Genomic DNA, 19163 nt, shown 5'->3' with positions numbered 1-19163 from the left:
TTAAGCAGTATGTTAGATGCCAGTATGGGTTGTGAATTGTGAACTGCAATGTGAGGTGCCAGTAAGATACCAATTAGTAGCTTTTTTTTTATGCACACAACTGTGACTCATCTGAAACCCCCCAAAATCCACTGTGTTGGATGTTACTCAAAAATAGACTGTTCAGTTATGGCATGAATCATGGGCACAATATAAAACAACATTTGAAGTAGTGCCTTTCTTAACATTCATAGATTCAAATAATGGCAGAAGGTGTTACAGAGTGATGAACCTTGCTACAGAGTGTTTCATTCTGACAGAAATGTTTGGGCATGGAAAATATCCATAGTGTGTATCACCTCAACCATGAAGTCTGATGTATGCAGCTGTTTCAGACTTGGAGTGTTGGTGGTAATGCCCTAGATGTTTTGGACGATTATGTACTATTTACACTATGGAAATACCACGGAAATTTAAAGTATCATGCCCCAAACTAGGGCAGCAAAGCAACAGGCACAAATGGCAGGAGTGCTGTGACTCGGGGGAGAACTGAGGGGGGGGCGATTCTCCAACGCATCACAGCCTAAAAAAATGTGCAACTTGTGAAATGTTTGCCAAAATCTCTGGAACGGAACATGACATTGCCATGGGGGATGTCTTTGTGTGTGCGCGATGTAAGGAAATCAGGCGACAACTCAGCATTGCTATGGGCCTATATGAGAGTTTGAAGGACAGGGTGGATGCCTTCGAAAGATCTAAATTGAGGGGCCCATCAGGCTCTCAGCTGCCCACATCAACGCCAGAGCTTGCACTTGGTCATCATGCAACACAGCGGCAACCCCCAAGGCAGAATGCGCTGGTCCCACAGGAACTAGTAGTTCTTGGTGACTCTATTGTCAGAGAAATGGGAAACATGCTTTGTAAAAAGGATAGATGGAACAGGACCAGAGTATGTCTGCCAGGGGCAAAGGTTGATGACGTTATACAGCAGATATCATCTTTTAAGGGCACAAAAGGTGATATAGTTGTACACGTTGGCACTAATGATATTAGGAGTAGGAGACTGGCAGAATTACTTAACAAGTACAGGTCACTGTTGAACAAAAGCCGAGAATTAGGATTGAATTTGAAAGTGTCTCCAATTCTGCCCAGACACAATAGAAGGGAGTATATGATGAGAGCCTTGTCGATCAATTCGGCCCTGGAAAGAATGTGCAAGGCTCAAGGGGTAGAATTTTTTTCAGCCTGGACTGTACTTGTTAACAGGAGAGACTGCTTCTATAGGGATGGGATACACTTAAATAGAAAGGGTGCAAGAATATTTGCTGATGCTATCGAGCCAGTGTTAGGTGGGTCGGAAAACTGATAGCTTGGGGGGATACAAGGACTAATAGTTTAACAGTAGCCATAGGCAGAGGTGAAGGTGATTCTTGCACAACTTCTATTAGAATAAGTAGCGACCTGGAGCGTGGGGTGTTGGAGGTTTCAGGGACGGATGGCGGTCTTCCTGAAATAGGTGGGTATATGGGATGTGTTAGAGTAACTAAGAATAGGAGTAGGAGCATGTATACCAATGCTAGAAGTATAGTAAATAAATTTGATGAATTTGAAGTGTTGGTCAAGACATCAAAGGCGGATATTGTTGGGATAGCAGAGACGTGGTGTCACACAGATATAAGGAATGCTGAACTGGAATTTAGGAAGTACAATGTGTACAGAAAGGATAAACAGGGAGGTGGTGTTATGCTGTTAATTAAGAAAAACGAAATCAAAAGAAGTGCATCCAGTTGATATAGATGAACAGTGCACTGTTGAGTCAGTTTGGTGTGACATAAGCACCGCGAAAGCAAAAATAAGAGTAGGAGTGTGTATAGGCCTAATGACTCGAATGACTACAATGAACAATTGTACAAAGAAATAGAGTGGGCTAGTAAATCGGAATGTCTTATAATGGGGGATATTAACTTCCCAGATATTGACTGGAACTTGTGGGTTGGTCACTCACACACTAGTCAGACTTTTGTGGATTTATTGGATGATTGTTTTCTGCAGCAGCATGTTCGAGAGGCAACCAGAGAAAGTAATACTCTTGATCTGGTTATCAGCAGTGATCATTCATGTATTAAGAATTTACAGATTAAGGAACCACTAGGTGGCAGTAATCACAGTGTACTGATGTGGGATTTACTTAAAGATTTAATTACCATCAGGGGTAAAGGAAAGGGTTTTTGCTTCCGTAAAGGTGACTACAGTGCTCTCCGACAGTTTTTAAATTCTGTACAGTGGGATCAACTGACGATGTTACCATCAGTAAATTCTAAGTGGGAAGCGTTCAAGGAATTAATCGTAGAAGCTACCAAAAGTTTCATACCTATTAAGAAATATTGTTCAAGGTTTAGGCCTAAATGGTTATCTCATGAACTAATGTGACTCGTAATAGAGAAGAAAAATGCATGGGATGCATATAAATTATCAAGCGACTCAGAAGCCTATGGCAGATATAAGCTAGTCTGTAATCAGGTGACAAAGGAGGTTAGGCAGCCGAAGGCAGATTACGAGAAATCCTTGGCAAAAGATGCTAAGAAAAACAGCAAGGCTTTCTTTACTTATATAAACTCTAAAAGGAAGGGGTTGAATCTGATTGGTCCACTTGACATCAATGGTTCGACTGTTGATGATCCTGCTCAGATAGCAAACAAACTGAATGAGTATTTTGCATCTACATTCACACATGAGGAATTATTAAGGTTTGAAAATGGCAGAAGGTTATCAAATTGTAGCAGGATACTTAATGATTTTGGAATAACTGAAAGCAAAGTGTAGGAGAAATTAGCATTAGCATTAGTAGAGGCATATGAAGCTAGAAAGCAAGCTTATTCAGCATCAGCCAAAAAAAAAAAAAAAAAACACCACTCCCATTTCACCCCTCTGTTCGTTCGAAATACCTGTCCAGTTGAGCATTAAATTTGTTTAGGCTATCAACTTCAACAACAAGTGATGGAAGTCGGTTCCACCAACCAACCACCCGCTGGCCAAAGGCAAATTTCCGCACATCTATCCGACATCCGTCCTTCCTCAATTTGAATTTATGCCCTCTGAGCTTATTATTCTGAGCAAGATGAAGAATCCCATTGGCATTGAGCATGCTCAAACCATTCAAAGCCTTATACACCTCTATCAGATCACCTCGCCGGTGCCTAGTCTCCAGACTCTGTAATTTGCAAAACTTAAGCCTTTCTTCGTAAGAGCACCCCTTTGTTCCATTCACTAATCTTGTTGCCCTTATATGAAATTATGAAATCATATATTTGGATTTCAAGAAAGCTTTTGACCTTTTGCGCATGGAAGACTATTGTACAAATTGGAGCAGAATGGTATTAAGTGTAAGTTGCTACAATGGATAAAAGGATGGTTAAGTGGCAGAAGACAGAGGGTGGTAATCAATGGTTGCTGCTCTTCGTGGACTAATGTTATTAGTGGAGTCCCACAGGGTTTGGTGTTAGGTCCACTGTTGTTTTGTATATTTATCAGTGATATTGATGAAGGTATATCAGGCTTAATGTCGAACTTTGCAGATGATACAAAGGTTGGCAGGGTTGTTAAGGACAGTGATGGCAGTGTGCTACTGCAATAGGATCTAGATAATTTGGGCAGATGGGCTAAGAAGTGGCAACTGAAGTTTAACCTTGACAAATGCAAAGTACTACATATGGGTAGAAGTAACCCCAGAGAAACGTACCAACTGTGTGGTACTACACTTAAGGTGGTAGAAAATGAAAAAGACCTGGGAGTAATTTTGCAGTCAGATATGAAGTTTTCTGAGCAATGCAGACAGGCTGCCAGGGCAGGTCATGGGGTTTTGTCAATGATATATAGGAATTTTGCTAGCAGGGAAAAGGAGGTGATTATCCCTCTGTATAAGGCAATGGTCAGGCCATGCCTTGAGTACTGCGTACAGGTCTGGAGGCCTCATTTTAGGAAGGATGTAGATTTACTTGAGCGTGTACAGAGAAGGGCAACAAGATTGGTGAGGGGAATGAGGGGATCCTCTTACCAAGAGAGGCTTAAGTTCTGCAAATTGCAGTGGCTGGAGACTAGGCACCTGATCTGATTGAGGTATATAAGGCCTTGAATGGGTTGAGCATGCTGAATTCTGATGGGATCCTTCCACTTGTTCAGATTACGAACCTAAAGGGGCATAAATTCAAATTAAGAAAAGACAGATGTAGAATAGATGTGCGGAAATTTGCCTTTAGCCAGCGGGTGGTTAATTGCTGGAACAAACTTCCATCTGTTGTTGTGGAAGTTAATAGGTTGAATAAATTTAAGGAGGAACTGGACAGGCATTTGGAGGAAATTGTGTGATTTTTTTTTTTTTTTGCTGATGCTGCATAAGCTCATACACTTGCTTTCTTGCATCACATGCCACTACTACTACTACTAAATGGGCCTTGTCAGTATCGGCATAACAACGCTCCACACAGCACGGGTGAAGCAAGATTGCATTGTTGAAAATAATCTTCAAAAAATTAAGACTAGTCAGCTCAGAGCCCACTAAACATCTGTGGGATAAATTGGAGTGTTTGATAAGTTTGTGGCCAAACTGGTTTTGGTTATAGCCCTCTTTCAAACTGGCTATGGAATGGAATGGAATGGAAGCAAATTCTGGCCTGGACTGTCCAGGAGAGTTGAGGCTATCATACAGACCAGAGGTGGTCCTACTGTCCTACTATGTATTTGGTTTTTGTTATAGGGTTTCAGGAACATTAGTGACTTACTTAGTACATATTACGTCACTGTATATTACGTCTGTACAAGTGTGTATTCATGGGCCGATCTGCATGTTGTAAGGCTGAAAAACTCAGAGAATAACCCACAGTGGGGAATCCTACTCCATCCACCCAAGATTGGCTAACTACAGCCTCAATTGCAGAGAACTTTATAAAATTCTTCCAACCATAGACAGGAATTGGTGAAGGTAAAGAAAGGCAACATGAGAACCACAGGAAACATCGGCTAACTTAACCGGAAAATTTGTTTGCCAATACCGCACTCCAGCGCTGCTTGCTCGGTAAATAGATGGTAGGTGTTATTGGTCTGGAGCAGAAGTTGAGAACAATATATTGATTGACAGGTAGGCGTGGCAATCAATGTACTGATTACAATGTACTGGCAATCAATGTACATATGCCCTAATGAACGCTTTCCATAATGGTGAAAAGAGGTCAGGTTAGCTTCACTTGAATCCCATGGGAGCTTGAACTCCTCCCAAAGTGGAGGGGGGTAACTTGACCTTTTTTCTTTAGAATCATGGGTGGACTAATGCATACATTGTTTATTAACAAAATATTAATTTTTTATTACTGTATTTTTAAAGACACTTGCACAGATACACACATATCATAACGTCAATCAATACCTAAAAAGCTATTCACAATATATATATATATATATATTTTTTTTTTATGAAAATCCCAAACACGAGAGGTATTAGAACCTAAAGTACTTAGTACCATGATTGGGTTGGAGGTTGAGAAGATGAAAGATGATATTTGTTGACATTAACAAAAGTTGAATGAATAAACGAGGAAGGTGAAAAGTTGGTTCTGTGTGTTTGAAGTTAGACAGTAAATGGATGTTGACTGGTGGCGGCACGTGTTCCGACTGTTTTGAAAGGGAGAGAGAGACCGGGAATTATAGAAGCCAATTCAGCAGAACAGTGCCCATGGAAGTATCTATAGAAAAGGCATGCAACAGAAACAGTACATCTATGAGACAGAGAGTGGAGAGACACTGTTAGAGAGGAGTCATTAATTAACCTAACTGCTCTTTTCTGAATGAAATATAGAAGCCTGAGAGAGGTTTTGGGGGCACCGCCCCAGATGTGGGAACATTATTCCATGGCAGGGCAGATTTGCGATTTCTACAGAGTGAACAGCTGTTTGGAAAAAAAGCAAAGCCAAGAGTGAAAGAGAAAACCAAGTTTTTTAGATGCAGAGGAAGCAATATTTGTAATGTGCTTGTGCCAAGGGAGATTGGAAGTCAAGGAAATCCCCAAAAGAGATATATCAACTTGCCTAGAAATCGGAGTGCCACCAAAGATAAGCATGGGAGCAGAAGAATCCTTTTTGCGAGATATAAGACAAGACTGAGATACAGAAGGATTGAAATCAATTAAGTTATCTTTCCCTCACTAGAGAATTACCTGGACATCAGCATTTAAGGAATTGGTAGCGGATATTCGAGAAGTTGAAGCTGATTGAGCAGGGAAGGTTTTTCAAAATGGAAAGTGGAATGCAATGTGCTATCATCAGCAAAACTATGGATAGGATTTCTAGTCAATGGAAGAAGGTCATTAATATGCAAGATGAAGATAGTAGGGGAAAGAACTGAACCTTGGGGGACACCAGTAGTGGAGAAGTTAGAAGACATAGCCATCTACCATCACCCTCAGTGAGCGATCAGAGAGAAAACTGGATAACCAATTACAAAAAATAGATGGCAAACCATAAGATGAAAGCTTGTTTAGAAGACCTTTATGCCAAACACGATCGAAAGCCTTTGAGATGTCAAGAGAAACTGCTTGTGTTTCACCAAACTTTTCCATTGAATTTGTACATAAATGTGTAACATAAGCCAAAATATCACCAGTGGATCGACACTGACGGAATCCATACTGGCGATCGTTGATCAGACGGAAGGTTTCTAGATACTTTAATAGTTGGCAATTAATTGATTTCACCATTACTTTAGAAAGAGTAGAAGTAATTGAAATGGGATGATAATTGGATGGGAGGGACTTGTCACCCTTTTTAGGAACTGGCTGGATATGAGCAAATTTCCAAGCAGAAGGAAAAGCACATTTGGAATAAGAAAGTGAAAAAAGGCAGCAAAGAACAGGAGTAAGTTCAGGAGCACAGGTGTTGAAAACAAGTGGAGAAATACCATCAGGACCTGGAGCTTTCATAGCATCAAGATTCATCAAAATCCTTCTGACATCCTTTTGACGGAAGACCACAGGAGGCATTGAATGGAGCAAGTTGGGAATGGTGGGAGGTGTTTTACCAATATCATTAATACAAGAGTTGGAAGAAAAATGCAATGCTAGCAGCTTTATCCTTGGCTGAAGTGACAACAGAACCATCTGGTTTTGAGAGAGGTGGGAGCAGAGATGGGCAAAAGTTGTGGCCAATAGCTTTGGCAAGAGACCAGAATGCTCGGCTACCATTAGGGCAAGAACAGGCTAAGAGTAGTTTTCTACTCTTAGCCTGTTCAAAATCTAGTTTGGACTGATTAATGACTGCTTTACAATTGTTGCGAGCTTTGGTATAAGCAGAAAATGACTCTGAAGAGTTGGAAGCAAGCCAATTGCGATATGCAACATTCTTCTCTTGAACAGCCTTAGCATATTTATTGGAAAACCAAGATTTAGATGAAGGACGAGATTTTAAAGTGGAGTGTGGAATAAAGGATTCCATTCCTACAAGAATAATTTCACTGATACGATCTGAACAAACGTTGACATCAGAAGTTTTGAAACAGTAGCCTGACCAAGGAAAAGAAAACAAATCTCGCAGATCATCCCATTTTGCATTCTTGTAATGCCAAACAATACAAGGTTGGAATAGCCATGAGATAAAGGCTCCATTGGAGAAAAGACAATCACCAAGTTGTGATCTGAGGTACCTAAAGGACCACTCACTTCGACCGTGTACTTAGAAGGGTAGTTTGTGAGAAAAAGATCAAGTCTGTTGGCTGTATGGTTAGGATTGTCTGTTATTCTTGTAGGTAAATGAACAATCTGTGCAAGATCATTAGAAATTGCAAAAGCCTCAGCATCTCGAGCAGCTGGGTCAGTGTTACTAAAAAACGGAAACCAGCTGGAGTTGTGAACATTAAAATTACCAAGGAAAATTACCTCATAGTTAGGAAAGCTGGACTGGAGAAAGTTAAGTTGCAAAGAGAGGAAGTCAAAGAGCTCCAAGTGAATAGTGGAGTTGGGAGAACAGTAGAGACAACAGATGAATTTGACACAATGAGGTAGAGAGATTTTAAGCCAGAGAAGATCGAAGAGTGGAGATTCCAAATTACCAATTCTCTGACAGGGAATATCGAAACGGATATGTGCACAAGTACCACCTTTGAGGCGAAAGGAATCATACAGTGAATAATTTGGGCAGCTGAGATGAGCAGCAGTTGAATTAACCAATAACTGGAATTCTGTCAGAAAAAGTACATGGGGTTTGGCAGACTGCAAGTGGAAATGGACATCGTTGAGATTAGAATTGAGACCACATATATTTGTGAAATGAAAACGTGGCCTCAACAATGCCCCCCCGCATACACTACTCCGACTCCCTCCAATCACTATCTGGCAGAGTAGAGGTAGCAAGATTATACACTAGCTGATCTGGAAGCCTCCTAAAGAGTTACCAATAGGTTCAGTTTGGTGTACTAACTAGCGGCCGGCCTGCGAACACCATTTTAGAGCTGTACCCTCAAAATGTAAGGAAGATTGGATCTTGCCATGATGTTCATCATTGCCTCAAAAGTCATCAGTCATACTGCATGATGGAAGAGATGGGGAAGGGTTGACTGGAACTTAGCTCTGGAGACTAAAAATGGGTTTCACCACTTCAAGCCTCCAATAAGCAAAGTGGTGGTATTGCACCGGTTGATGAGAGTCATCTACCACCTAGTATTGCATGTTAACACAGAGGGGCAGCATTGCTCCATGTGGTGTTGTTGTTTGTTATTTGGTTTTTAGGAGCATTAGCAACTAAGGCCATATTGCTCCGGGGATATGCGTTGGTCATTCCCTGACCTTTCTGCATCCCCCGTATTTGGTGGGCACAGGCTCGAACCCCGGTCTAATCAAGAAGTGTGTGCTACGCACTGCTGCTCCTGCCCACCTGGCTACGGAGGCACCCATGTGGTGTGGACGCCACAGCTCGACCCTTGCTTACATTGGTTCATACCTGGGTGGTCACCCACAGTGTGCTTGTGCATGGAGGTTATACTCAGGATTACCAACAGTCGCACCACCGTGAAGGTGCAAGCAGAGGATTTGGCTGTTACAGACCATCCGGAATTCGCCGAAATTGGGTCTACTTGACTTGAATGTCACCAGAATATCTGTTCCATCACATCAATGTCTGTGACATCCTCAAGGACCAAATCATATCACAATATTGTTATCATATCACAATATATATATATATATATATATATATTGTGATATTATAACAAAACAACTTTTGTTATTTTCCTTTTTCTGCTTATTTTGCTTCTTAACAGTTTAATATTACTACTATATAAAGAATCTTTCTTTCTTTTCCTATTATTTCCTAACCTACCATATAAGGTCAGATTATGAAATATATCGAAAAATAAAAAAATCTTTTCCTTTTTTCGTAACCAAACATAAATCAATAAAATAATAAAAACACTCACGAACTCCAAAAATCTGCTTTTAATAATGAGAAAAAATCTAATGAAGAACATAAAAATGAATGGAACTTTTTCTGGAAAAAAAAAATCAAAAAAAAAAAAACCAATTTCACGAATACAAATCATATAGTTGGACCTCAAAAGCTATTCACAATTTGATTTTTATTCTGGAAAGTGTCTATGATTTTTCCCATAAATCTTATGCCACATATATTCATTCATGTGACCCGTCAACATATCTTTACAGCTGCCATTTTAGTCACACTTTAGTTCCTTCCACTGGGCTTTGATGTTATTCATATGTGTTCCTGTATGCAGATCTACAAAATGTTCCTTGTGTTTCACCGTTAAATGTTTGTAATTCTTTTTTTCTGAGGCCATAATAAGCCTAAATCCACGGCATTCATCTGTTATGATGGTAGTATTTTTCTTCTTCACTACTTTTCTAATAATGCATAAAAGAGTTCTTGCTTTCCGATTTTTATTATGAATTTCATGAAGACGAATTTTTATTCTCTGTTAAATACTCCAAACACCCATTTCTTCTTAGCAGTTAAATTTCATCCTCTGTGATGTTTTGGTTTTACCAATACAGTTTCATCTGCTTCTACAGTTCCCCCCTTAATGGGTTTTTTAACAAGAGCAATTCACAAATATCTCTTAGTTTCTTATAAAACTAAATTGCTGTTACTTTTGTAATCTCTAGACGGAATGCTGTCATAGTTACTGGCATGTACGTTGACCAAAAGTATATAATATACATTATCTTTTTTAATGGAAGTTTTGTATTTTCCATAAAACTATGTTTTAATAAAGAAATTTGCACAGAACATTTTTTACAATACCAGAACTTTCCATATGCCTCTGCTCATGATTCAATTAGTTTAAAATAATCATTGCACTTAAAACAGTACAATTTTGGTCTTATTAATTTAGTTTTCATCAAAAAATCAAGCAACATTTTATTTTCCTTACAACTTTCTTCCATCTTTAAAAGATTCATTGCTACTATTATCTGTTTACTGTTCATTACAAAACTAATTATGCACCATTCTTTACTCAATTCGGGATATAACGTTGCATTGTATAACAATGTCGGCAAATTACGAATGGTAAATCTACGGACACTTAAGTATTAATGAACTTCCAAATACACAGCAGCTTGTCATCTGTCATGCCCACCCCCAATCATTTCATAGTTTGCCATGCCTATCTGTCAATCAACATATCAACAATGCGGTATCGGCAAACAAATTTTCTAGGTAAGTTGGCTGACTTTTCCCATGGTTCCTGTGTTGGCTTTCTTTACCTTAGCCCAGGAATTACACTCTGACCTCTTCAAATGTGACTATACTGTCATGGAGGACTGTGTATTTAGTTTTTGAATTGAAAGTCCTTTTTACAACTGCCCGTGCTGCCTGAATATTTTTGGTCATACAGCGTACACGCATATATAATTTCACTTTGATAACAGTCAATATCTCAAAGAACTTATATAAGAATTCTAGCATGGATGGCTCCACATATACATAAAATAAAGGTACAAATTTTTAAAACTGTTAAATAACAAACAATTAAAAAAAAAAAAACAACGAGAAGTTTTTTAGCCATATTTAGCTGCTTTATTGACCAATTGTGACATCAAATTATTTTCTATAAGTAGCTTATAGATCTAGTCAGGATCCTTAGTTTATTCTGAATTGAGACATTGAGATTTGGAAGTTAATTAATACTTAAGTGTCCGTAGATTTACCGTTCGTAACTTGCAGCCATTGTTATACGACACGTTATATCCCGAACTAGACAGCGAAAGCTTAGTACAGTATATAATATAATATTGTCAATTAATCAGTAAAATCTATTAATCTTGTTAAACTTCGTTGTCAATTAAATTGTACTTTTAACTAAATACATATAACGACTTAGATTACAAACGTAACATAATTAATTAATACATAACTTTATACGGAAGTTATATAAACGGAACTCTTAGATAATACTCGATACTGAAAAATATATATAGCGTTATAACAGTGTTGGGATACAAGTTTAGGGTTATAATTTTGTACTGAAATAGAAATTTTATTGAAATAAAATCATGACTCAGACCAGAGCAGCAAAGCAAAAGGCTCAAGCTAATGGGAGTACTGTGGCTCAGGGGAGAACTGAGGGGGGGGGGAGCAGTTGCCCTCTGAATCACAGTCTTTTAAAATGCACTGCTTGCATGATGTTTGTGGAGCAATTGGGTATGGGACATGATATTGCCATGGGGGTTGTCTGTGTGTGCACGCGATGTAAGGAGTGTAAGGAAATCAGGCAACAACTCAGCGTTGTTATTGGCCTATATGAGAGCTTGAAGGACAGGGTGGATGCCCTCGAAGGAACTAAATTGAGGGGCCCATCAAGCTCTCAGCTGCCCACATCAACGCCAAAGCTTGCACTTGGTCATCATGCAACACAGTGGCAACCCCCAAGGCAGAATGCACTACTCCCACACGAACTAGTAGTTGTTGGTGACTCTATTGTCAGGGAAATGGAGAGCATGCTTTGTAAAAAGAATAGGTGGAACAGGACCAGGGTATGTCTGCCGGGGTCAAGGGTTGATGATGTTGTGCGGATATCATCTTTTAAGGGCACAAAAGGTGATATAGTTGTACACGTTGGCACTAATGATATTAAGAGTAGGAGAATGGCAGAATTACTTAACAAGTACAGGTCACTGTTGAAAAAAAGCCGTGAATTAGGGTTGAGTTTGAAAGTGTCTGCAATTCTGCCCAGACACAATAGGAGGGACTATATGATGAGAGCCCTGTCGATCAATTCGGCCCTGGAAAGATTGTGCAAGGTTCAAGGGGATAAATTTTTTTCAGCCTGGTCTATACTTGTTAACAGGAGAGATTGCTTCTACAGGGATGGGGTACACTTAAATAGAATAGAAATGGTGCAAGAATATTTTCTGATGCTATCGAGGCAGTGTTAGGTGGGTCGGAAAACTGCTAACTTGGGGGGGGGGGATACAAGGACTAATGGATTAACAGTAGCCACTGGCAGAGGTGAAAGTGATTCTTGCACTGCTTCTATTGGAATGAGCAGCAGCCTGAAAAACAAGATGCAGGATATTTCAGAGACTGCTGGGAATCATTGGGGTACAAGTAAACACATGGGTTGTGTTAGGGTAGGCTAAGAATAGAAACATGTGCATGTATACTTGCGCATACACCAATGTTAGGAGTTTGGTAAATAAATTTCATGAATTTGAGGTCTTGCTCAAAACATCAAAGGCAGATATTGTTGGGATATCAGAGACGTTGTGTCACACAGATATAACGAATGCAGAACTGGAATTTGGGGAGTACAATGTGTACAGAAAAGATAGACAGGACAGGAAGGGAGGAGGGGGTTATGCTATTAGTTAAGAAACACAAACTCCAAGGAAGTGAAGCCAGTCGACATTGCTGGACAGTGCAGTGTCAAGTCAGTTTGGTGTGACATAAGCATTGGGAGATCAAAATTGAGAGTAGGAGTGTGCTATAGGTCTAATGACTCTGATGAGTATAATAAGAAACTGAACAGGGAAATAGAGTGGGCCAGTAAATCGGAGAGTCTTATAATGGGGGATTTTAATTTCCCAGATATTGACTGGAATTTGTGGGTTGGTCACTCACACATTAGCAAGGCTTTTGTGGATTTATTGGATGATTGTTTTCTACATTAGCATGTTTGAGAGGCAACTAGAGGGAGTAATACTCGTGATTTGATTATCAGTAGTGATTCTTCATGTATTAAGAATCTGCAGATAAAGGAATCACTAGGTGGCAGTGATCACAGTGTGCTGAAGTGGGATTTACTCAAAGAGGTAACTACCATCAGGGGTATAGGGAAGGGTTATTGCTTTCCTAAAGGCGACTAGGATGGTCTGAGACAGTATTTAAATTCTATACAGTGGGACCAACCGAAGATGTTACCAACAGCAAATTCAAAATGGGAAGCATTCAAAGAACTTATCTTGGAAGCTACTAGGTTTTACATACCAACTAAGAAATATTGTTCAAGGTTTAGGCCTAAGTGGATGTCAGATGAACTAATGAGACATATGACACAGAAGAAAAATTCATGGGATACATATAAATTAACACAAGAAAAGAAGACTATGATGGATACAAGTTGATCTGTAACCAAGTTACAAAGGAGGTTAGGCACGCAAAGGCAGATTACGAGAAATCTTTGGCAAGGGATGCAAAGAAAAACAGCAAAGAGTTCTTTACTTATGTAAACTCTAGAAGGAAGGGGATGAATCAGATTGGTCCACTTGATATCGATGGGTCAACTGTTGATGATCCTGCTCAGGTAGCTAACAAACTAAATGAATATTTTGCATCGACATTCACACATGAGGAGTTATTCAGCAAGGGGAATGTCAGAGGTGCATTCAACTCTTGCAGTAAGCTAGAAAATCTTGTCACAACTGAGAGTAAAGTGGAGGAGAAATTGTTGAAGATAAACATAAGAAAGGCACCTGGGATGGATGAGATCTATCCAGTTATATTAAAGGAGGCAGCAAAGGAAGTAAGCAAACCCTCAGCCATAATTATGAGAGCTTCCTTGGACTCAGGGGAAGTACCCACAGACTGGAGATGTGAAAATGTGACCCCAATTCACAAAGGAGGATGAAAGGCCGACACAAGTAATTATAGAACTGTGAGTTTAACTTCTTTCCAGCAAAATTAATGGAGTTAAAGAAGCACTGTAGGATCATCTAGACAAGACTTCAGTTATAGCTCGGATACAGCATGGTTTTGTTAAGGGGAAGTCTTGCCTGACCAATTTGATTGGATACTATGATGCAGTCACAAAAGAACTGGATGCAGGGAATAACTTTGATATTATATACTTGAATGGGTTGAGCATGCTGAATTCTGATGGGATCCTTCCACTTGTTCAGATTACGAACCTAAAGGGGCATAAATTCAAATTAAGAAAAGACAGATAGAGAATAGATGTGCAGAAATTTTCCTTTAGCCAGCGTTTGGTTAATTGCTGGAACAAACTTCCATCTGTTGTTGTGGAAGTTGATAGGTTAAATAAATTTAAGGAGGAACTGGACAGACATTTGGAGGGAATGGTGTGATTTTTTTTTTTTTTTTTGGCTGATGCTGCATAAGCTCATACACATGCTTTCTTGCATCACATGCCACTACTACTACTACTACTTGGATCTTAGAAAGGCTTTTGATACTGTTACACATGGAAGACTGCTCCACAAATTGGAGCAGTGTGCCATTGGAGGCAAATTGCTGCTATGGATAAAGGGGTGGTTGAGGGGGAGAAGACAGAGAGTGGTAATCATTGGATACTGCTCATCGTGGACTAATGTTATCAGTGGAGTCCCTCAGGGTTCAGTGTTGGGTCCATTATTGTTTTCGGTATTTATAAATGATATTGATGATGGTATACCAAGCTTAATGTCCAAGTTTGCAGACGATACAAATATTGGCAGGGTTGTCAAGGACACTACTGACACTATGCTACTGCAACAGGATCTGGAAAGGTTGAGCAGATGGGCTGAGAGGTGGCAAATGAAGTTTAACATTGACAAATATAAAGTACTACACATGGGAAACAGCAATCCCAGAGCAACGTATCAACTCTGTGGTACTACACTGACAGTGGTAGAGAATGAAAGGGACCTGGGGGTAATTGTGCAGGCAGATATGAAGTTCTCTGAGCAGTGCAGACGATCTGCAAGAGTAGCTCATGGTGTCTTGTCAATGATATACAGGAATTTTTCTAGCAGGGATAAGGAGGTGATTATTCCCTTGTATAAGGCAATGGTTAGGCCACACCTTGAGTACTGTATACAGGTCTGGAGGCCTCATTTCAAGAAGGATGTAGAGATGCTGAAACAAGTACAGAGAAGGGCAACAAGATTAGTGAATGGAACAAAGGGGTGCTCTTACGAAGAAAGGCTTAAGTTTTGCAAATTACATTGTCTGGAGACTAGGCACCGGCGAGGTGATCTGATAGAGGTGTATAAAGCCTTGAATGGTTTGAGCATGCTCAATGCTGATGGGATTCTTTCTCTTGCTCAGAATAATCACCTGAGAGGGCATAAATTCAATTGAGGAAAGACAGATGTAGGATAGACGTGTGGAAATTTGCCTTTAGCCAGCGGGTAGTTGGTTGGTGGAACAGACGTCCATCCCTTGTTGTGGAAGTTGATAGCCTAAATAAATTTAAGGCTCAACTGGACAAGTATTTTGAATGAACGAAGGGGTGACGTGGAAGTGCGTTTTTTTTTTTTTTTTTTTTTTGGCTGATGCTGCATAAGCTTGCTTTCTTGCATCATATGCCTCTACTAATGCTAATGAACTACTCTCTTGCTGAAAGCAAATTTTAACACATCTATCCTGCATCCAACCTTCCTAAATTTAAATTTACAACCCATTATGTTGTTGTCTGAGCAAGAGTGAGGATCCCCTAAATATTTCCCTTACTGAATCTATTGAAAGCCTTAAAGACCTCAATCAGATCCCCTCACAAGTGCCTAGCTTCCAGCCACTGCAATTTGAAAACTGCAGTCTTTCTTAGTTAGAGTACCTTACCGTTTTGTGTCCTGACTAATCTTGCTACTCTTCACTGCACACAATTGAAACAGATCCACATCCTTCCAAAAATGAGGCTGTCAAACCTGAATGCAATACTCAATAAATATTTCCTTTACTAAATCTATTGAAAGCCTTAAAGACCTCAATCAGATCTTCTCACATTTTTTTTTTTTTTTTTGTACATGCATAGGCAAACTGGTGTGGGAATAGACATGGACATAACAAAAACACACACAATCCCTCATATCCCCCCCTCTCTTACACACTTTGATTTTTGTCTATATCAGTCCACTGCGTGGAAACTACTTATGAACACTTCAAAAGACTGCTGTTGTCTAGGTGGATTTCTTTGGTGAATCATATATTTTTATTATTATTAGCTTTATGATGCAAGGAAGACTGAGGCTTATGCTGCACCAGCCAAAAAAAAAAAATTTCTGAATTACCCAGAGAGAGAGAGAACAAGAAGGGAATCACCAAGAAAGATATCCAGCTCAGGACCCTGGGTGTGCCAAGCCCATACTCACCAGATGTGAGCTCCTGGGTTGATTTACGAAGGTTACTATACTATCTTGGTTCTACTTATTGTAATTTTTCTATTCAAGTGTGTCAATTGCATGTTGTAGGGCATGAAAAACCTGGAATAACTTATGAATAACCGTAAATTTAGTACATACCTGTATTTAAAATATGTGCTAATGCGTCAAGATACTGCATGAATCGAATAACATACATTCGGATTTGAAACATGGCCGTATTAATGTGTTTCGGATTTCCATAAAATGACTTCAAATCAAAGCTTTTGAAAGATTCTGGAAGAAATGGGTCAAGTTCTCTAAGATCATATCCATAATCACTAATGTAATAATCGTCCATGTTAGCTTCAGAAATATATAGCATGTCCAATTCTTTAGCTAAAGACTGGGCAAACGTAGTTTTTCCTGAAGCTATATTTCCTTCAACAACGAGAAGTTTTGTATTCTCATCAAAACGACTGAGAGTGTCCTCAAAGAGACCGTGTAAGAATGTGAACTTTTTTGTCTCATAAGGCCATGGTTCAGGCTTCTTGTAGTCTGGATCACGCATAAGTTTTCCACTTATCCAGGCTACTTGCTTATGAATATTGGGCATCCACACTGAAGAACGCATCCCTTTAGTGACATGGCTACCAAGTCGAGTGGTAAAGTTGCAGATATTTATTAACGCCATCGAAAAAAGAAATGACTGATTCAAACAAAACTTGGTTAATTCATTAATATAAGCAATTTGTACAGAATACAGGTAATAACATTAGTCGCACCAACAGACGATCTTATTTTCCAATGTGCTCCACACCTCCATCGCTAGGTGGCATACAAGAGTTTTCAGAGGTAACAAAAATATATATAAAAAATACACACTAATAATTACAGAAGAACCTTGTCGTTCGTTTATAGATTTTGTTCTCTACAGGGTGTCTCAAAAATATTGGTACAAACGTTTAGGGGAGGTAGGTAACATCTAAAGGAATGTGACTCGCATAGGAATCTATAACCGGAAACGTCACCGTAAGTCGGTACACGGCGCTGTTCATCAGTTCGCGAGAGGGAAAATTTCTGGTTTACTCATTCAAGCAGTAGTCTCTGCACAAAGAGCATGCATCGATATACGAACTGTGAGCGGGCAGACATGCACCTAGTGTATGGATTAGCAGAGCGCCCACACGGAGTGCGCCCCCATGTGGCACAACATCGTTTCGCAATAAATGTGTGGGCAGGTATGGTCGGTGACTGCTTAGTCGGCCCATACCTGTTCCCATCCCGCATGACCTCCGCTAAATATCGGATCTTTCTTGAACAAGTTATACCAGGGTTACTTGACGATGTTCCAGCAAATGTGAGATGCAACATTTGGTTTCAACATGATGGGGCGCCTGCCCATTATGGAAGGTGTGTTCGGGACGATTTGAACATGCGTTTTGGGCGTCGATGGATTGGCCGTGGTAGACCCGTTGCCTGGCCCCCACGCTCACCTGATTTATCGAGCCTTGATTTCTTTCTGTGGCGGGCCCTCAAATCTATCGTGTATGAATCGCCTGTGGAGACGGAAATGGATCTCGTGGCGAGACTCGTCTGCGCTGCTGCTACTGTCAAAGAAACTCCAGGTGTGTTCGACCATGTCCGCCAATTCATGCTGCGTCGGCGTCACGCATGCATCGCGTCTCATGGTAGAACCTTCGAGCATCTGTTGTAACATCGTGAAATGCATCCATCTCGTACTCCATTGTTAATATTATGTCAAATAAATGTTTGCCACTAATTACTGTCTTGTGTCATTTCTGATTCTTGTGCCTCTGCTACTACTTTCCCGTGACGTTTTCGGTTATGGGTTCCTATGCGATTCACATTCCTTTAGATGTTACCTACCTCCCCTAAACGTTTGTACCAATATTTTTGAGACACCCTGTATATACCAGGGGTCGGCAACCTGCGGCTCTTTAACTTTTAGCCCATATGAAGCAAAGTTTGAAATGGAGAGGACTTAAAAATCAAAGATGCGTGGAGTGCAAGACTAAATTGCCTTAAAACTGAAATTGAGGATTTGGAGAGGCAAGAGGCTGCCCTTGCAATTCTACACAAATGGACGGCGAGAGATGAGTTGAAAACGCAAGGCCAAATTGTGTTCGATGCGTAGAGTAGCTTACCGGACATGTACAGTATATAAATTTGAAAATTTTTGCGTTTGGACTTCTCTCAGTTTTCGTTCGACGAATTTGTGCGGGCAAATATTTTCGAACATAAACAATATTAAAAAAAAATCAAAAGAAAACGTCTGAATAATCCTAGTTTCTCAGCATGCTTAAAGATGAAAATTACGTTATACTTCCCTGATGTTGAAAGATTCGCTCAAGAGGTTCAGCAGCAAAAGCCACATTAATTAGAAATATTATTAATAAATAATATTTCAAGATATATGGTCCTTGAGGTTGTCACAGACATTAGCATTAGCATTAGTAGAGGCATTTGATGCAAGAAAGCAAGCTTATGCAGCATCAGCCAAAAAAAAAAAAAAAAAAAACCACTTCCACTTCACCCCTCTGTTCGTTCAAAATACCTGTCCAGCTGAGCCTTAAACTTATTTAGGCTATCA

At 39.8% G+C, this 19163-nt stretch overlaps 1 protein-coding gene across 1 annotated transcript in view; it reads right to left on the bottom strand.

The window, feature by feature from the left end:
* ND-42 (NADH dehydrogenase (ubiquinone) subunit ND-42) overlaps positions 1-17397 on the bottom strand; it is a 116725-nt gene extending 99328 nt beyond the window's left edge. The window contains exon 1 of the mRNA XM_090382835.1: positions 16712-17397. Within this exon, the coding sequence (XP_090238961.1) occupies positions 16712-17243 (532 nt within the window). The 5' untranslated portion in view covers positions 17244-17397. The remainder of the gene's footprint in view (positions 1-16711) is intronic.
* Between the last annotated feature and the right edge of the window lie 1766 nt (positions 17398-19163).

This window comes from Mastigoproctus giganteus, chromosome 10 (assembly GCF_048544385.1).
Source record: "Mastigoproctus giganteus isolate SK-2022 chromosome 10, ASM4854438v1, whole genome shotgun sequence".
Taxonomy (NCBI): Eukaryota; Metazoa; Arthropoda; class Arachnida; order Uropygi; family Thelyphonidae; genus Mastigoproctus; species Mastigoproctus giganteus.
The sequence above is the reverse complement of the archived record's forward strand: the minus strand, read 5'-3'. Positions and strand labels throughout refer to the sequence as shown.